Source organism: Ochlerotatus camptorhynchus, unplaced genomic scaffold, assembly GCF_037179485.1.
Source record: "Ochlerotatus camptorhynchus isolate MF236.1 unplaced genomic scaffold, CSIRO-AGI_Acam_v1.1 ptg000232l, whole genome shotgun sequence".
NCBI classification, from domain to species: Eukaryota; Metazoa; Arthropoda; class Insecta; order Diptera; family Culicidae; genus Ochlerotatus; species Ochlerotatus camptorhynchus.
The window spans coordinates 1,513,689-1,533,189 of record NW_027040722.1 but is presented as its reverse complement, the minus strand read 5'-3'; the positions used below and the strand labels follow the sequence as shown (position 1 = coordinate 1,533,189).

At 41.5% G+C, this 19,501-nt stretch overlaps 2 protein-coding genes across 2 annotated transcripts; one reads left to right on the top strand and one right to left on the bottom strand.

Annotated features, from left to right (window-relative positions):
* Window positions 1-231: 231 nt before the first annotated feature.
* Window positions 232-3,439, bottom strand: LOC135704174 (small G protein signaling modulator 3 homolog). The gene is made up of 3 exons (XM_065225606.1): window positions 3,172-3,439; window positions 2,136-3,100; window positions 232-2,080 (listed from the first exon to the last, which is right to left on the bottom strand). Exons 1-3 carry the CDS (start codon window positions 3,238-3,240, stop codon window positions 703-705), a joined length of 2,412 nt encoding a protein of 803 aa, XP_065081678.1. The 5' UTR covers window positions 3,241-3,439; the 3' UTR covers window positions 232-702.
* A 7,186-nt stretch (window positions 3,440-10,625) lies between these two features.
* Aven (Apoptosis and caspase activation inhibitor) lies at window positions 10,626-11,795 on the top strand. The gene is made up of 2 exons (XM_065225577.1): window positions 10,626-10,724; window positions 10,785-11,795. The coding sequence occupies exons 1-2, from the start codon at window positions 10,704-10,706 to the stop codon at window positions 11,766-11,768; spliced, it is 1,005 nt and encodes a 334-aa protein (XP_065081649.1). The 5' UTR covers window positions 10,626-10,703; the 3' UTR covers window positions 11,769-11,795.
* Window positions 11,796-19,501: the final 7,706 nt, after the last annotated feature.

The window sequence follows — 19,501 nt, the reverse complement described above, 5'->3', positions numbered from 1 at the left end:
GACTAGCTTATTGGTCCCAAGCAAACGATCAACGTACCCCATTCTAGTCGAAATTCTAGTACTACGCAGAGTTATGTCCGTTTGTCTGTGATATTGTTATGCCTTAACTTAGACCACGGGCATCGCGCAGATGCGACATTTTGTTGAAAGTAAGTAACTGCAAAGTAAGTATAATTGTTATCATTTAATCTTTTCGGAAATGGCTTTATTGAACGAAACTGAATGGATCGCTTGAGTTTAATTTATTACGTTTATTTCCAATTTCTCATAAGCAGTTTGACATATACAGTAAGTATTGTTATACACTGTAGATTAGGGTAAATATATATATATGTACTCCAATAAATATTTCATTTGTTACACCGCACAATGTAAGACAACATTTAAAACGTATTAGTTAATGCATAATTGGAAACCTATGATGCACAACATCAAATGATTTGGTTATTTTGAACACATGGTAAAATTTTCATAAAGAACAAAAGTTCGGCTTCAACTGCAGCAATTGACAAGAGAAGAGGAATGGTCTAAACATTTCGAAAAAAAAACAAGACAAAGTGGTTTCGGTCTGTAGACTGTAAGGAACGTAACGGGAACTAATAAATAAGGAAACTAATCTCGGATTAAAACAACCTAAAACAGCAAATAAAACCAGTACTTTGTTTTGCTAGCTACCAGTAGAGACGACACATGTCTCACTATCTAAAGATCCCAGGAAAAGAGATGATGCTTGACGAGCATGTCGCGCACCCCGTCCTTGAGCGGTTGGCTCTGCGTGGCCTCCCGCTTGGCCGGCAGTTCCCAGTCCGGGTTGAGATTGAAGGCAAACTGACACAGCAGCCGAAGTTCGCACTTGATCTGCACCCAACCGGGCGAGTAGATGAAACTCCACGGTTGGTACCATTTGTGAACGATCTCGGTACAGCTGCATAGTACTTCCATCCACAGGTGCAGCACCTGCTCGTTTAGACCGAGACAGATGAGCGAACGTAGTTTGACGTCCATTTGGGCGTGCGCCGCATCGTGGCTTTGGTTGACTGCCTGAACGCAACGGTAGAGCAGTTCCTCCGGGGTTAGGACTTTTCCATCCTCGTCCAGTCGGTATGTTTTGCAGAGGACCAGCCGCGAGTAGACGGATTCGAAGTCCTTTTCCACCTCACGAGTTGCGGCTTCCTCGATAAACAACCATGGGTGGCATGGGCCACCCAAGAACGACGGACGTTTCATGCCATGCTCGAGGACTTGCTTGATGGTTGGTGCTAACGTTCCACGTACCAAATCGGTAACCGTCTCGGAAATTGCATCGTCCCCTGCACAGCTGTACTGTTTGCTCCGCTCGTCCAACAGTTCGACGAATTTCGCAGGGAACCACCCACGCAGCCCATTTAGCTCACCCACCCAGCAGTGCTCATCCTTCTGACTGATGATAGTTATGATATCGTTCTTCCTAAATCCCAACTCGTCATCATCGTGCCTCTCGAAGTCATGCAGCGCCTTTGCCCGCCGGCTGCGCGTTCTCGACACGTTGATGTAGTTCTCGTGATCTTTGGCATGACTGTCCATGCTGTAGTCTGCAACCAGCTTGATATGCACAGTGAGCTTCGGCTCGATGGCCAAGAAGTGCCTCGCCACCTTGAGAATTGCCTCCCTCAGATCAACCAAAATCTCCGTCTGTCGTATGTTCTTGTTCTTCAACTCGTCGTCCCCATCGTCGTTGCCGAACAGAATCATCTGGATCATCGACTTCGACTTCTTGACCTGCCGTCGGGCCAAATGTTGCTTCGGTAGATTAGAGCCCGCTTCCGGATTCCCAACCAATGCACCCTGGTCGGCCATCAAATAAGCCAGATGTCGACGGCGGTGCGTTTCGATGACCATCGGCGACAAGGAACCACCCACTTCCATCGAGATGGAAAACAGATGCTCCACATCGTCGATATCGCCGGGAATGTCCGACAGGGAATTGAAGATCTGGGCGGAATTTTCGAGATTTTTCAACGAGGGTTCTTTGATTTTCAGCAATCCAAGTGTCAGCTGGAACAGGACGATCGAGCCGTCATAGAAGAACCAGTCCCAGATTCTGGAAGGAAAAATATTTGAGCCTATTTTAGCTGTCAAAGGTTGTTCCAACTCACCTCAGCAAAATCTTCATGTGCACCACGCTTGCAAACAGCGTTAGAAACCAGTGGAGCGTAATGAGCGACAGTTCAATGTCATGGCTCTTCAGTGTTTCATCCACCCCGGTCAGATAGTTTCCGATCAGGGTCTGCATCACTCGCTGATCCGCTTGAATGCCCAGCAAGGTCGACGAGTAGTACGACGCTGGCAGCAGGTCTTCCACAATCGTGGCCATCATCCAAAAGGCATCCTCCTCCTCTAGAAGCAACAGCAGCGAAGCTGCTATCACTCCCGTACCCTGACAATAGCCAATGTCCGGATAGAGCCAAGCGATTCCCCGCAGAATGCGGCGCAACCGCGGAACTCCGGTGCTACTCAACGAACTGAAGCACGCATTCGTCGGCATAATTCGCAACAGATCCTTCTCGATCTGCTTCGACGTCATGAGTGCATCGTTTGCCGATACCTTCACAATGTCCGGATAGGACGTTTCCGATTTCAACTTCTTTTGCAGCGCCCCCGACAGACGCATCCACATCTGCGGACGCAACGAGTGGGGAATCCCAGCGCGAACCATATTTCTCAGCTTCTCCGTTCGCGGAAGCACCACATCAACGCTGTCCCATGTCAGTTCGGTCGCTTCCTTGTTGTGGGAAAATTCCAAATGGGCAATCCACTGCAGTCTCTGCGCAGGATCCTCCATGAACGGAATGCTCAACAGTTTGTTCGAACTCTGTTCGGGACCATCCTCCTCCTCAACGCGGAAACCAAACTCGTCAAAGCGGTAGTCCGGCTGATGGTTGGGTGGTTCGTTCGGTTCCGGCTGTCCCAGCTTGGCCAATATATCTTGGGGCCACATCGACGGTGTTAGGGCGGAAAATGGCCCTCCTGCTGTCGGACGCAGACCTTCGCTAATGTGTAGCCCTTCCGCCAGTTCGACCAACTCTCCGTCATCTTCCGAGTTGGCCGATTCCAGTTTTTTCTGCAGCATTAAACAAAGCAAAATACGTTCAAGTTTTTCGGTCCAACTAATCACGAGCCCCAGAAACCTACCATATGCTCATCTTTGCCTACGTATCCTTCGTGATCTCGATTGCCGAACAAAGACTTTGCTACATCCATTTATCGAGGGTCCTACTTTAATCACCACTTTTTCGCCACTATTTTCGGAACTTTCTTCCTACGCTAGCAAGATATTTTTGCTCACTTATTGATTAAACAAGGATTGCTGAAATATTTTCAGTGAAAATTTTGATGTAAACACCACCAAAAGCGAAAGTTGCTGCTGATGAGTCGCTCTCGCCTTAGAGCGAAAGGGCATCATGGAGAAAATTTTTGACACGTAAATAATGACCCGGCACTGAAAATGAGGTGCAGCTGTGAAGTATTGAAGCAATGTATTCATGTAAGCAGGTAATACGATGTGCACGGCCAATGAGAATGACTCAGAGAAAGAAAGTCACTTCTTATTGGCAAATCAAAGTTCATACTCGTGGAGAATAGAAGAACAACGAAAGTGATGATGGTTTCAAAATTTTACACTGTGAGATATACGAGTTCAATCTTAAAATGTTTTTATTTTGCCAATGGAGCATTTTATTTAAATCTGGTTAATGCTACGTTAGTAGAAAACTTAAAAGGACTACTCAAAAGATATATCTACACGGATAGAAATCTCTTTATACCTTTTGGCAATTTTCTATTTTCAAAGTGTTTTTTATGTTACTTCATACGCGAAGTTAGCGATTTTCAGAGTTGGTTGGAAATGCTAACATGAAGCTTTAGTCAAGGGGTGGTCACTCTACACACTTGTTTTGCGCCAACTTTTTTCTCAGTGTACCTCAGTGTGCCGCAGTTGTACCGGCAGTGTCAAGAAGTCATTGAACTGACTTTTGATTGCTTGTGAATAATGCCTTGTTTGGCAACCCGGTATTTTAAAAGCTTTTATTTTTGTTTTGTTTTTCAATGTTTTCAAAAACGACACGGACTCCAGTTGGGACTACACACTGGATGCATCCGTCTCCAAGGATGCCTGCAACGGACGGGCTCCGTTGCTACACGATCCTTCCATCTTTGGCGAAGGCCGACCCCGCACAACGAACGTCAATCATTAGTCAACCAACCCTTCTGGGAGCCGGCGGAGGAAATGGATTTGCACTGAATTTTTCACCGCCCGAGTTTCATCCGTCTGAAAACTGGAAACCAACACCAGCCAGAACACACGTCGGACTGATGAAGGACGCACCGCTGACCCAAAACGGACCAGCCAATTTTCCAAGCTGAACTACTTGTCAGCGTCCACCAACCCGTACACCCTGCAGGACAATTCAATCAGCTTCAAGGTCTACAGCGCCTCCAAGAACAATCGCTTCCCAGGCCAGCAAAAATCGCATTCTCTACTTCTTCAATAACCCACCCGTATGTCGTCCGAGGATCTGCTGCTGACTGCATTCACCACCAAGGACTGCCACCCGTCGCAAGTGCGAATGTTCCCGCTGAAATCGGGAAGTTCCTCCTCCGGATTGGTCGAGTTCCCGAGCGTTGCCCTGGCGGTGAACGTCACCATAAAGTGCAACCACAGCGCGATGATCACAAATGCACAAAACTCCCGTTCATTATGAAGCTGTGCTTCTCCTCCTCCAAGAAGATGAACGGTGCATGGAGCAACGAGAACACGTTAGCTTTGAAAGAGCGGAAGCTTATTTTCGGAGAAAAAAGAAAAGATTTTCCTTTTTCTGGGTAATTATTAATGTTATGATTCGTAATTATAATTTCTTATTGTGTTAGTTGGAAATGCAAAAAGGAACGAGAGTAACAATTTGTTGAACTATTTGAGATTTTGCCAAGACGGTCCTCCAACATTATATGTTGGACGATGGAATGGTTGAAGTAGCAGCCACCGCCATGGATGTATTCGAGCAGTTCGAATGGTCGGATGGTATAGATTTTGTTTGGTTGTTGACTTTCCGATTAAAACTCAAGCACCGCTTGTCGTAACCGGCCCAAGATTTCCAGCGTCGACCACGGCTACACAAATTAGCGATGCAGCTCCCACGGCTGCGGCTGATTATTATGCTGCTGCTGCTGTTCCTTCTGCTGGTCCGTCTCCTCTAAAATTCGTCAAAAAAGACGGACCAGCAGCAGCATTGGAAGCAGCCACAGCCGTGGGAGCTGCATCGCTATTTCGTGTAGCCATGGCCGGAAACCTCGGTTAGGTCAAGATACCGCTGTCAGCTGATCTTCGTATGAAAGGAAATGTGGATGTGACTGCCGTAACGGGTGTAACGATTTTGAGAATCCATGGCGAGACTTGGTGGAGATTCACGGTTGTTTTGAAAATTATTTGACTAGGAGTGGCAACGTCAATAACAAATTTTGACACATGCACACTACGCAGGCGCAGAAAAAGTTCAGTGTTGCCAGAAACTTTGAAGATCATAAAAATTGTAACAACGTCAATGACTGCACCCCGATGTGCCCCAGTTTGATTTTGGCACACTGTGTAGAGCTCGGTGCGGCTCGGTGTAGAGTGACCAACCCTTGGCTTTAGTGTAATAATTTATTAGCTAGAGAATGATCTTAAGAAAAGAGTAGGTGGATAGTTCCGTTAGAGTACGGCAGTATGAAAATTGAATAGAAGTTGAAAATGAGCGAAGGGCCATTAATGCGATAGTTTTTTTTTTAAATATAGACGCACATTTTTGCCTAACCCGTACGATGTACGCGGAGACTTGAAGTATGTCTCCAAGTCTACAGGCAAAAATGTGCGTCCCTCTTTTGCTCATAAACTGACTGCGGCTGTGGAATAGTTCTAGCGATGTTTTCATCACTACCTAAAGCCCCACGTTGCGAGAGCATTTCCAGTCGATGGTCTCCCTAATAAAGATAATCATAAAAGAGAGCTTAACGACGTGTTCGGGGTATCATCCAAACCTTTTGTGGGATAGTTTACCCATCCGGGATACAGTTCGTTTATGGTATTTGTTTATTAGGGGTGTTATAATGCAATTCTTCTTTACCCAACTATTGTGTTTACAAAAGCTGTTGCGCCCTAATTCCAGCTCTATCTAGATATAATAAAGAAAAAATAATTTCTTTTCTGATTTCTAGGTATATACATAGATTTCAGCTTTTCTACCACTGTAGCAGCAACCTGATTTCCATGAGTGCCAACTTGGATTTGCCAATACTCAGATGTATGGAGACATTTTGGGTATTTTGGACATTTTGAGTGATGATAGAAATCGATGTAGAAAGGGCACGCATTAGTGATTCATTGCCACGTTTAAAGAAAGTTCCAACAAAAGAAAAATCACTCTTATAAACAGGCTTGCAATTGGGTTCTTTAAGGGTATTGAGGTAAATGCATATTCGTAATCTGCATTAAAAATGGAATCCAAACCCAAAATTTCATCAATTTTGGTACTCTGGAACTATTTTAAATAAGAACGATTACATTTGCAAAAATCACCTTATTAGCGCCCCTCGGTGTCACTATGTATGGGAGCGAGCTGTCAGTTTGCCAGTTTAGTGTCAAACAGTGAAGTTATTATTTTGCTTTAAATCTTGATTTAAAAATCGAGATGAAAGTGTGTGGGTTCGAAAAAAATATCGCTGTGCCCAAAAAACGAAGCTTTTTCAGATGATATATAAAAACCGATATATTTTTCAAAATTAAAGAACTCAATTGCTCATTATAGCTTAAATGCTATTTTTCGGTATTATGAAACAATGGGATACTAAAATGATAATTTTTATTTGTAAGATGCAAGAAGAGGTGGTAAAGTTTGTGTATGACATATAAAATTTGTCAATTTTGCTTTCAGAAGGTCACAACTAGCGATTAGCTGTAACGATGAGCAACGCGATGAGCGAGCAATCAGCGATCATAAAATCGCTAGTTGTGACCTTCTGAAAGCAAATTTGAAAACATGTATATCCCTAATAAAAATATACCATAAACGAATGATAACCCAAATGATTGAACTATTCCACAAATGGTTTGGATTATACCCAGAACACGCCGTTAAGGAAAATAACCATAACAATTTTATTAGGGATGTTATATATAAACTTTACCACCTCTTCTTGCATCTTACAAATAAAAATTATCATTTTAGTATCCCATTTTTTCTTAATAACGAAAAATAGCATTTTAGCTGTAATGAGCAATTTCAAGCCTGCTTATAAATCCAGTTTAAAAACTTGCCTCCCCACAAAACCAAAATACTGAGTTTCTTTGAATATCTCCTACGGATCCGTATTTCTGCAAAATTTAATCAATTCTAATGATCTACGTTTTTCGGAAGGGAAGTAAATAAGCCAAAGATGAATACTAAGATGAAACTGTCGGAAGAAATATAATTTCAGTGTCCTCTTTCACGGTCCCTTTCATCCAATGAATACCCCCAGTATGCAAGGTAATTTTGTGGATTTGCTGCCCCCTCGGTACAGATGAAATTTTGCGCGCTTTTTTATCAAAACAATCACACCCCCCCCCCAAGATGCCCCCATTTTTTTTTGATTATTCGATTAACAACTAATCGATTATTTTTTGTTCGCTGTGCTGTCATTTTTCCACCAATGAGAGTGCAAAACTTGTATAAAACGATCGGTGATGATCCTTTGCAGAACTTAATGCTTGTACCGGCATCGATTACAAATATTTTACTGTTTGGTTCGTTAATCGATTAATCGATTATTCGAATGAAAATCGGTCATCACTAGATGAAAGTGAAACGCAGAGCTGCCAGGTGGTTTTATAAAAAATCTGTATCCACTCTATTAAAAAATCTGTATTTTCTGTATTGACGATTTTTTCTTAATTAATCATGTTTTGTTGTTTTACAAATACACTGCATACAAAATAACCATAAAAAGTGCTTAACCACCTATTCGGGCTATCGTACTAACCATACGGGATATAATTGCGCCATTTGTGATATCGTCCGTACTTATTTATAAGAGTGATATGAAGCCGTTTGAAAATGTATGGAGATTTTAGTTTCTATTCATTATCTTCCTGATAAGCAGTTTTAAATGCAAAAAAGTGCACGAGTTCATTACTATTTGATATTTTTAAAATAGATGAATACGATTAATTACATCATTTGTGTGGTAGTTACACCGAAAAGTCGAGAGATGTCGCCCCGCCAGTGCTGGTAAAATCATTTTTGCAGTATGGAGAATATCAGAACATCCGCAATTTCTTACGAAATACATTTTCAATGCAAGTAAAATGTTTACGAGTACTTGTATTTGTACCATTTTAATGTGCTCGGGCACTTTTCTTGTATTTAACATACATGCTTATATTGGAAATATTCAATTAATACTGTACGCTGATAAAATCGAGGATAAAATCGAGCAAGTTATTTTGTTTTTATAAATTTTGAATTTTTTTTTCTCAAGCATTTTATAAAAATCTGTATAAATCTGTATTGTAATTTAAAAATCTGTGATAAATCTGTATTATGTATCGGGTCTGTATTAAGATTAAAAAATCTGTATCATACAGATAAATCTGTATAAATGGCAGCGCTGGTGAAACGTCATTTCAAATATAAGGACCGTACATAAATAATGATACAATTTGAAAGAGACCGGGGCTAACCACAAATTACGTCCGCACGGTAACTGAAATAAACACGAGTGTTACCGGTGAACAGCCGTTGGTCCCCGAGGGGCGATCAACTTCATAAATCAGCTGAATTGTAAATACACACTTTGGAAAATACATAAAAAATACGCTCTTTTTATCAAAACAATCACACCAAAATCAGAGATGTCCCATTTTTTTTCCCACGTATGTAATTCAATCTGTCAAAATGAGTTAGACAGCAGTTTGTTATGTATTTTCCTCGGATTTTCACTACCACAGTTTCACACAGTGTCCCAACCCGCATAAACGCGAACCATAACTTGACCTTACCTTTTTTTTTTCCTTTATTATAGAGATTTTTAGCTATTGGCTATAGCTCATCTCTTACTTGACCTTACCGATAATAATTATAAATTGTTTATAATCCTTCCTAAACTTTAACTGAAATGATTATGGAACTTTACATGAACGTTTGTGTGATAAAGGTTTAACCTTATGTATTATTGTTTTTTGAAAGCGGACCTCACAAATAATGGGTTGTTAAGAACCATTACCATTCAAATTCTTGTTTTCTCCATACATTTTCGAAAAGAGAACTATATTAGAACGTTAACGAAATTAACGAAAATGTTCACTTATGGTTTGAGAACATTAATGGTTATGGTTATTATAGTCAGTAAGGTCCATTAATGGTTTTGTATTATCGCTCAACTTTACGTGGAATATATCGTGAATTGGTAATCAGTTATTTACAGGCAACCAATTCGCGATATATTCCACATAAAGTTGATCGATGTTACAAAACTATTCATGGACCTTACTGACTACCATAACCATGACCATTAATGTTCTCAAACCATAAGTTAAAAGGTTCTAATATAGTCCTCCTCCCGAAAATATATGGAGAAAACAAGAATTTTGAATGGTAATGGTTCTTAACAACTCATTATTTGTAAGGTCCGCTTCCAAAAAACCATAATACATAAGGTTAAAACTTTATCATTAAACGTTCTTGTAAAGTTCCATAACCATTTCATTTGAAGTTTAGCAGGGATTATAAACAATTTTTAACCATTTTTGGTAAGGTCAATTTATGGTTCGCGTTTATGCGGGAAATCTATTCGTTGACAGCTCGCTCCCATACAAAGTACCACCAAAGGGCGCTAAGATAGTGGTTTTTGCTAATGTAATCGTACTCATTTAAAATAGTTCCAGTGTACCAAAATTGATGAAATTTTGGATTTCGGTTCCATTTTTAATGCAGATAACGAATATGTATTTACCTCAATACGCCTAAACAACCCAATTGGGTTCTTTAAGGGTATTGAGATAAATGCATATTCGTAATCTGCATTAAAAATGGAGCCCACACCCAAAATTTCATTAATTTTGGTACACTGGAACTATTTTAAATAAGAACGATTACATTTGCAAAAATCACTTTATTAGCGCCCCTCGGTGTCACTTTATTTGGGAGCGAGCTGTCAGATTTTTAGTTTACTGTCAAACAGTGAAGTTATTATTTTGATTTAAATCTTGATTTAAAAATCAAGAAGAAAGTGTGTGGGTTCGAAAAAAATATTGCTGTGCTCAGAAAACGAAGCTCTTTCAGATAATATATAAAAATCGATATATTTTGCAAAATTAAAGAACCCAATTGAGATTTAGATGTGTCGCCCCTTCGAGAGTTTCGACAAATTGGCGTTTGAAAGAAGATACGTCCTTTTGCTAAATCACCCTTGAATTGTTCAACAAAATTCAATGCCCCCTTCTGAAATCACCCGCCGCTTCTACTCTTTCGGTCGCAGCGAAACATCTGTCAGCTGGTTTGTAAACAATAAACATTTTTACAAAATACCGCTACCCCTCTGCTTGCGTGTGGGAAATAATAATAAATGTTTTCGCTCATGGCCTTTGATGACTCATAATTGTTTCGATTGTTGTGCCCAGCTATTTCTCAGCAACGCAGATCGAACTATTTAGTATGGATAAAAGTGTTGGACGGGTGAGTCATCCTTGAAAATATTGCCTTACATACGGTTTAAATTCTTCTCATTCCGATCAGGACAAACGTCGCAAAGACAAGCACCACAAAAAACCGCCTCCGGTGAAATCCAGCAGCGGCAGTTCCGCCGGTAAGTCACAAAAAGAAGCAGAAAACACCAACCGAACGGTGCCCACATCTGCCCCGTTGATTGTCTACGACGATCCGTTCTCGAGGCGACCGGTCGAATCCAACTGGAACAGCAGCCGAAATCTCTCGTCTGGGGGAAGCGATTCGGAAGACGAGCAGCTGCGGGCTGCCGATTTCGAGAAACTACTGCAAATGCCCCCTTCGGTCAGTGGACACTTTTTCCTTAGTACCGAAAAACATTGGACGACCGATAGCGAAGACGTTTCGATTACCAGCGGCAGTGGCAAGCCCGGTCAACAGTACGGACAATACTTCCAGATCGATACGAAGCAGCTGAACGCAAGCTTGGCCACTATCCCGTTCTACGAGAGAAACGGCTACCCGTGCGAGATTTTCTCCAAACAGGAAATCAATTCTATGAAATTGAAAGCACAGTACGAATCAAACAATTACGACGAACTTTGCCAGCGGTTGGAATCATCGAAGAAGATGGGAGACAGCCAGCCGAAGCCACCGATCAAGTGTCTCATAGGAGCGGGAGCGCTCCCGCCTCCAGTGAATCAGGAACGGCAAGATCCGCCTGCTCGGCCGGTGCCGTGCTTAATTGGCCCCATGGCACTGCCTCCGGAGCTGAGAAATGATCCCAATGTGACCGGAAGCTATGCTTCTTCGAATGTAGCAGTTGCAGAGCGGTTAAGCGAGGTCAATCTAACGGAAGGAGGAAGTCGTTCGGCGACTGATGCAGTGCCTATCGAAAGTAGTAACGTTCAGGAACAGATAGCTGCTGGTGTGGGGTCTTCAGGAGTGGAGAAGGGAAACGAGGGAAATTCTGGAGGTAAGCGAGAAGTACAACCGGCAGCGAAGGAAACGAAGGAAGATATCCAACAGTGGCTAGACGATATTCTGGACATGTAGGTTGTAGGGGCGTATCTGTTTATTAAATGTTTGTCGATGATAAGATTTACTTGGGATTAGCTTTATATTGGAAAGAACTGGCCAGTAAAGAAAATGAATCCCACTCCCAGTGAGGAAAATGGACGATGGACGAAAATGTCTTCACATGTCGTAACCTCTTCAAAATTGTGACCGGAGGTGAAAAAAAAAGAATCATTACTAAAGTTCAGGGAAGATAACAAACATCATTTGGTCTCAGAGAAATTCGTAAAAGTTCAGGGAACGTTGTAGAGCTTCAAGAAACTTTGAAGATCTCTGGAAAACTTCGTAGGCGTTCAGGAAACTTTATAAAAGTGCAGCATTTTTTTTAGAAGTTTAGTGTACTTTGTTGAAACTTAGCGAATTCGTAAGAACTTCGGTAAGGCTCATAGAAGTGCAGAACGTTTTTGGAACTTCAGTAAATTTTGTAGAAGTTTAGTGAACTTTGTAGGAATTGAAAGTTGTTTGAGTATTATTCCAAGAGCGGTGTTTTGCAGTAAAATCACCAATAATTGAGCCTTTAGACCTATGACGGGTAAGTTTCTGAAAATTCTTTTGCTGGCCTTCGCATTGGAATGGCAAATAGGCAGCTATAAACGTAAGTTGTCCAAATTTGTTTCACCAGAAACTCCCAAAGTTTCAAAAACTGTGGTTTCGAATGAAGAAAGAATTTGAAGTTTGATTCGTCTATGAAAAATGATGGCAACGCCACCACCAACTTCATCAAGATGATCATTTCGATAAATGAAGTACTTTGCGTCACATTTAACATTATGGTCAGGTTTAAGGAACGTTTCATTTATAACGGCAATATATCATTCCTAGTTGAACACTCAGTCGGTTAACAACGTCCCGGTCTCAGTCGCGCGGCATCTAGTTTTTTTCGGTGTTTTTTCCGCCCGAGCGGTTTTTTCACCCCCCATTGGGTGCCCCAAGTGACCAGTGTGCAACAGAGGAAGTGGAATTCCATGGGCCGAGCCCCTTGGAGTTGCCATCCAGCTTTAATCCACCCCGGTAATCCATCCGGTCGTCAAGTCATTTTATCATCATCGTGCCGACCCACCAACACCAATCATCACCACCAGCAGCAGCAAACGGACCATCTAGCTGCAACGGCTGATAGGTTGTTTACAACCGGCATAAGTATTAGACAATACATTTTGCAAGTCCATTGCCTCCCTATTGTAGTTTAATTTTGCCTCGTGGCGCGTGACTCTGTCTCTCACCCCTGGTAGGGGAGTATGGGTCATAGTGAGACAACTTTTTGCAAGTAGATATAAGTTTTTTTTTTTTTTTTTTTTTGTTTCGATTTTTTTTTTTCTTTTTGATTTGTTCGTACGTCGGGCAAAAAATTTAATTACTAGTAATTAAAATTAATTAATTAGTGAAGGTTTTATTTTTTTTTTCCTTCTTAAGTGGTTGCGCACCGCTTTTGCGCAACACTTATGGCATCTTCCGATGCCTACGTTACGCGAACCATATACTATGAACCGTCTTCGAAAGGACCATGGGTTGTCTTTTTTCGGCCCAAAAATAAACCTTTGAAAACTCTCGACATAACGAGAGATTTGCTGCGTAAGTATCCGGGAATCTTGGTACACAAAGAAAGATTCAACAAACTGCGTGTAGAAGCACCGACTTATGATGTGGCAAATAAAATTGCTGATCACGAGTTGTTTAGTGTTGAGTACAACATCTACATCCCTTCTCGAGATGTGGAGATAGAAGGCGTGGTCTCCGACGCGAGTCTGACTGTCGAGGACTTGAAACATGCCTCGGGAACTTTTAAAAACTCGACATTCGCTACCGCGCTAGTGAAGATACTGGATGTAAGGCAACTGCATTCAGCATCTTTGCTAGACGGTAAAAAAGTTTATAAACATTCAGACTCGTTCCGGGTGACTTTCGCAGGTTCAGTTCTCCCAAACTTTGTTAAAATTGATGGTGCTTTTTTTCCGGTGCGGTTGTTTGAAAAAGAGGGTATATAATTGTACCAACTGCAAAAGGCTGGGACACTCGGCCAGCCATTGCGGCAACAAAACTCGTTGTGGCAAATGTGGTGAAAACCACAAAGAGGATTCTTGCCACAAAGAATCAGTAAAATGCGCTTACTGTGGCGAGAATCCTCACCCCTTGCAGGAGTGCCCGATGTACAAACAGCACTCCGATAAAGTGCAGCGTTCAATCTCTGGACGCTCCAAGCAGACATATGCTCAAATGTTGAAGGCTGCATCAGCCGTCCAAGATGCAAACCAATTTTCGGTTTTGTCAGTTGAAGAATCGGACTCTGACTCATCCGATGAAGGTGATTCAACGGTGGTACACGCACCTTCAAAAATAGACGGTTCCTCAAAAAGAAAATGCCCCTCCCCGAAAGTGCGCCGTAAGAAAACTAAAGTCACCTCCAGACGATTGCCAAATTCCCAGGGTAATGGGGATGAAAAAACAAAACCGAAGGCTCCTGTTGATCCAATCCCTGGATGCAGCAAGAATTTTCCGCCATTGCCCAACAAAGATAAAAAAAATAAAAAAGCTGCTCCTCAAACTTCTCAAAAGAAATCCAAGTCCGAACGAGGTTTGCTAGCTTTTTCGGACATTGTGGAATTCATATTAAACATGTTCAAGATACAAGACCCTCTAAGAAGCTTAGTTTCTGCCTTGCTTCCAACGTTAGAATCATATCTTAAGCAATTGACTGTTTCATGGCCCCTCCTTGCATCAATCATATCTTTCGATGGATAATTCGTCGAACGAGGTTGAAGATATGATCACTGTGCTACAGTGGAACTGCCGTAGTCTAGTGCCTAAACTAGACTCGTTCAAATTTTTACTTCACAATTCTGATTGTGATATATTTGCTCTCTGTGAAACATGGCTTTCTTCCGATAAAGAACTCAACTTCCACGATTTTAACATTATACGCCTGGATAGAGACGATTCTTATGGAGGAGTACTTTTAGGGATCAAAAAGTGCTACCCTTTCTACAAAATTTCCCTTCCTGCTCTATCCGGCGTCGAAATCGTTGCTTGCCAAATAAATGTGAAGAACAAAGATCTTTGCATAGCTTCAGTATACGTTCCACCAAGAACCTCCATTAGCCGTAGTCAACTCTGGAATCTAGTTTCGATTCTTCCATCCCCAGTATTAATTCTGGGTGATATGAACTCCCATGGTACTGGGTGGGGCGATCTATATGACGACAATAGAGCGGCTATTTTTTACGATTTATGTGACGATTTCAATTTGACTATTTTGAACACTGGTGAAGCGACACGTATAGCAAAACCTCCGGCTCGAGAAAGCCGACTCGACCTATCTTTGTGTTCAAGATCGCTATCATTGGATTGTCAGTGGAAGGTTATCAATGATCCCCATGGTAGCGATCATTTGCCAATCATCATTTCAATAAAGTGTGGCCCTCACTCTGCAGAACCATCTCGGGTTCCATTTGATCTTACAAGGAACATCGACTGGCAGAAATATGCAACGGCGGTGACAATCGGTGTCGAATCAATAGATGCGCTTCCACCATTGGAAGAATATCGATTCCTAGCCGATTTGATTTACAAAAGCTCACTGGAAGCACAAAAAAGAAAAGTTCCAAGTGCACCCTTTAAAAGGAGACCAGCCACACCTGGTTGGGACGAAGAATGCACAAAATTGTATGTAGAAAAATCTGATGCTTTCAAAGCTTTTCGTAGACACAAAACCTCCACTTACTTCGAGGAATATTCAAAGCTTGAGACAAAGCTGAAACAATTAATCAAAGCAAAAAAACGCGGTTATTGGCGCAATTTCGTCGAGGGACTCTCACGAGAAACCTCAATGAACACCTTGTGGAGGGTGGCTCGCAACATGCGTAACCGCTCATCTTTCAATGAGAGTGAAGAATACTCCAACCGATGGATATTCGATTTCGCTAAAAAGGTCTGTCCGGACTCAGTTCCAGCACAAAATATTCTTCGAGAAGCGTCTCCTAGCGGCGGCTCTCTGGATAGACCATTCTCAATGCTGGATTTCTCTATGGCTCTTCTTTCATCGAACAACTCCTCACCGGGAAGCGATATGATTAAATTCAATCTTCTGAAAAATCTCCCAGATATCGCTAAAAGACGCCCAAGTAACCAAAAGTTCCGCATTCAACGATTAAAATCACTTTCAAGTTCCGTAAAGTTCAAATAAAGTTCCGACCGAACCTTCAAGTTCCATAAAGTTCAAATACAGTTCCGACAGAACTTTCAAGTTCCATAAAGTTCAAATAAAGTTCCGACAGAACTTTCAAGTTCCATAAAGTTCAAATAAAGTTCCAACCGAACCTTCAAGTTCCATAAAGTTCAAATAAAGTTTCGACAGAACTTTCAAGTTCCATAAAGTTCAAATAAAGTTCCGACAGAACTTTCAAGTTCCATAAAGTTCAAATAAAGTTCCGACAGAACTTTCAAGCCACATGAAGCAATCTGCCCAAGGCTTTATTATTAACACAATTTAATGTACGTAAATATTAAATGATCAGTGGCCCGAATAAATAATAATTCTTAAACATAAACATAACATAAAAAAAATAATTAAAAAGTAATTTCCTGGATTCAAACCCGTGTATTCGGCAAGCGATCTACTAACGCTAACCACTGCGCCACAAATGTGTTGGAATACCATGCGGGCAAATACCAATTTAAAATTAATCAAGATGTTGTGTTTCGTATGCAAGTCAGTCAGCTGGCACTGAAAACTCCAAAAGTAGGCGGGACAACAGCTCACTTTAATATATTTCAGATGACGCAGCGGTTCGTGCTGGGGCTCTCACGCAGAAAGACTGGGTTTAATTCTTCAAACAGCTCTAATTCTACTACTAATGCTGATATATCAATACACAATTAATACCTGCCTTTAGAAATAACTAGTGCGAACTAAGCATAGAATTTGGTGTAGAGGAAAAGAAACCTTTTTTAATTTATTTTCTAAAAGTTCCGTTCAAGTGCCGCCAGAAGCTGCTTAGAATGCTCTTCAATTATGATACCGGAACTTTCAAGTTCTTATAATGACTTAAAAATGAGGCTGCTTAGAATTCTAAAGACCATCACCAACTAAGCTGCTTAAGCCACAAATGGCCTTTTATCAGAACTTTTGGTTACTTGTTACGCTTGCTAGATTTATTCAATTCCTTGCTAGAAAACAACATTGTACCGCTTGAATGGAGACAGGTCAAAGTAATAGCCATTAAAAAACCTGGCAAATCAGCGTCTGACCATAACTCATACCGTCCGATTGCTACACAGCAAAAAAATAATTTTGATATCACATCAAAGTGGATGCACTACAATCATGTCGAAAATATGGTGTAATATTACTTGCTAAAAAGGACAAAATTATCATTAATACAATGCATGCACTGACATTACGCTGCTTTTACTGCATTTGTTTATTTATGTGGTCATAAAAATTACATGAGATTTTCGACATGATTGTAGTGCATCCACTTTGATGTGATATCAAAATAATTTTTTTGCTGTGTATGCTTTCGTGCATTAGGAAATTGTTGGAGAAAATGATCCTTCGGAGACTCGATCACTGGGTCGAATCAAATAACTTGCTATCAAATACACAGTTTGGGTTCCGCAAGAGCAAAGGAACAAACGATTGTCTAGCGCTGCTTTCCACAGATATTCAACTGGCCTTTGCACACAAGGAGCAATTGGCTTCAGTATTCTTGGACATTAAGGGGGCTTTTGATTCAGTTTCCATTGAAATTCTGTCAGACAATCTGCACAGATGTGGACTTTCTGGAATTTTAAATAATTTCTTGTACAATTTGTTGTCAGAAAAGCAAATGAACTTTTCTCTTGGAAAACTGACAACTTCCAGAATTAGTTACATGGGCCTGCCCCAAGGCTCATGTCTCAGCCCTCTTCTTTATAACTTTTATGTCAAAGATATCGACAACTGTTTGGCAGAACAATGCACGCTAAGACAACTTGCAGATGACGGTGTGGTTTCCGTAAGAGGTCCACATGCCGTGGACTTGCAAGGACCATTGCAAAATTCCTTAGATAACTTGTCTTCTTGGGCTATGAATCTAGGGATCGAATTCTCGCCGCAGAAAACTGAACTGATAGTGTTTACTCGAAAGCGGTACCCAGCCCAAATGCATCTTAATCTTTTGGGCAGAAACATTACTCAATCATTGTCTTTCAAGTACCTTGGGGTCTGGTTTGATTCAAAGTGCACTTGGAATGCCCATATTACGTATTTGAAGCAAAAATGTCAGCAGAGGATCAACTTTCTCCGTTCAATTTGCGGCACATGGTGGGGTGCTCATCCGGGAGACCTCATAACGCTTTATAAAACAACTATTCTCTCTGTTCTAGAGTACGGCTCTTTCTGCTTTCTCTCGGCAAGAAAAAGTCACCTAATAAAATTGGAACGAATTCAATATCGTTGTCTGCGTATTGCTCTAGGCTGTATGCACTCAACGCATAACATGAGTCTCGAGGTTCTGGCAGGAGTAACACCCCTCCAGAACCGTTTCTGGGAGCTCTCTCTCAGAATACTAATCAAATGCGGAGTGACGAACACACTTATAATTGCTAATTTTGAAGAAATTCTTGGGCTGAACACACAATCTCGATTTATGAGAATCTACCACCACTACATATCATCACATATGTGTCTTCCTTGTTATACTCCAGACCGTGTTCACTTCACCAATCGCAGTTCCTCAATTGAATATGATCTGACCATGAAACAAGCAACTCATGGGATTCCCGATCAACTTCGACCTATTATTATCCCACGTATTTTTACTGAAAAGTACCAACAAGTCAATTGCATGAAAAGATATTTTACAGACGGGTCCCGTCTCAATGGATCCACTGGCTTCGGTGTCTTCAATGAAAACTCTAGCGCCTTCCGCAAACTTCAGGAACCTTGTTCCGTTTTTGTTGCTGAGCTGGCAGCAATCAACTTCGCATTGGGGATGATTTCCAACATGCCCGCAGACCATTACTTCATCTTCTCGGATAGTCTCAGTTCGATTGAGGCTATTCGGTCGATGAAACAAGGTAGGCACTCATCTTATTTCCTTTCAAAGGTAAGGGAGCAGATGTGTGTGCTGGTCGAAAGATCATATATGATTACCTTTGTATGGGTCCCCTCACATTGCTCAATCCCAGGCAATGAGAAGGCGGACTCTCTCGCAAAGGTGGGCGCGCAGGAAGGCGAATTGTATGACAGGCAAATTTCACACGATGAATTTTACCATTTAGTGCGTCAGAGTACCTTTTCGAGTTGGCAAACCGATTGGGACACTGGAAATCTTGGACGGTGGTTACATTCAATTATTCCTAATGTTTCTTCGAGAGCGTGGTTTAAAGGCTTGGGCTTAAGTCGTGACTTCATTCGCGTGATGAGTAGACTTATGTCCAACCACTACTCGCTAGATGCTCATCTCAATAGAATAAACCTCGTGGACAGCAACATCTGTCGGTGTGGAAACGGTTACGATGACATCGAACACGCAGTTTGGCAATGTACGGATAATGACGCCGCCAGAGAGCGACTTTTGAATACCCTCGAGGCCCAAGGAAGACAACCCTATGTTCCTATCAGAGACGTGTTGGCAACCCGTGATCTCTGCTATATGCAGTCCGTTTATGTTTTTCTTCAAATGTCTAGTATAAGAATTTAATTCCTTTTGTCTTTTGTCTCTCTTTATTAG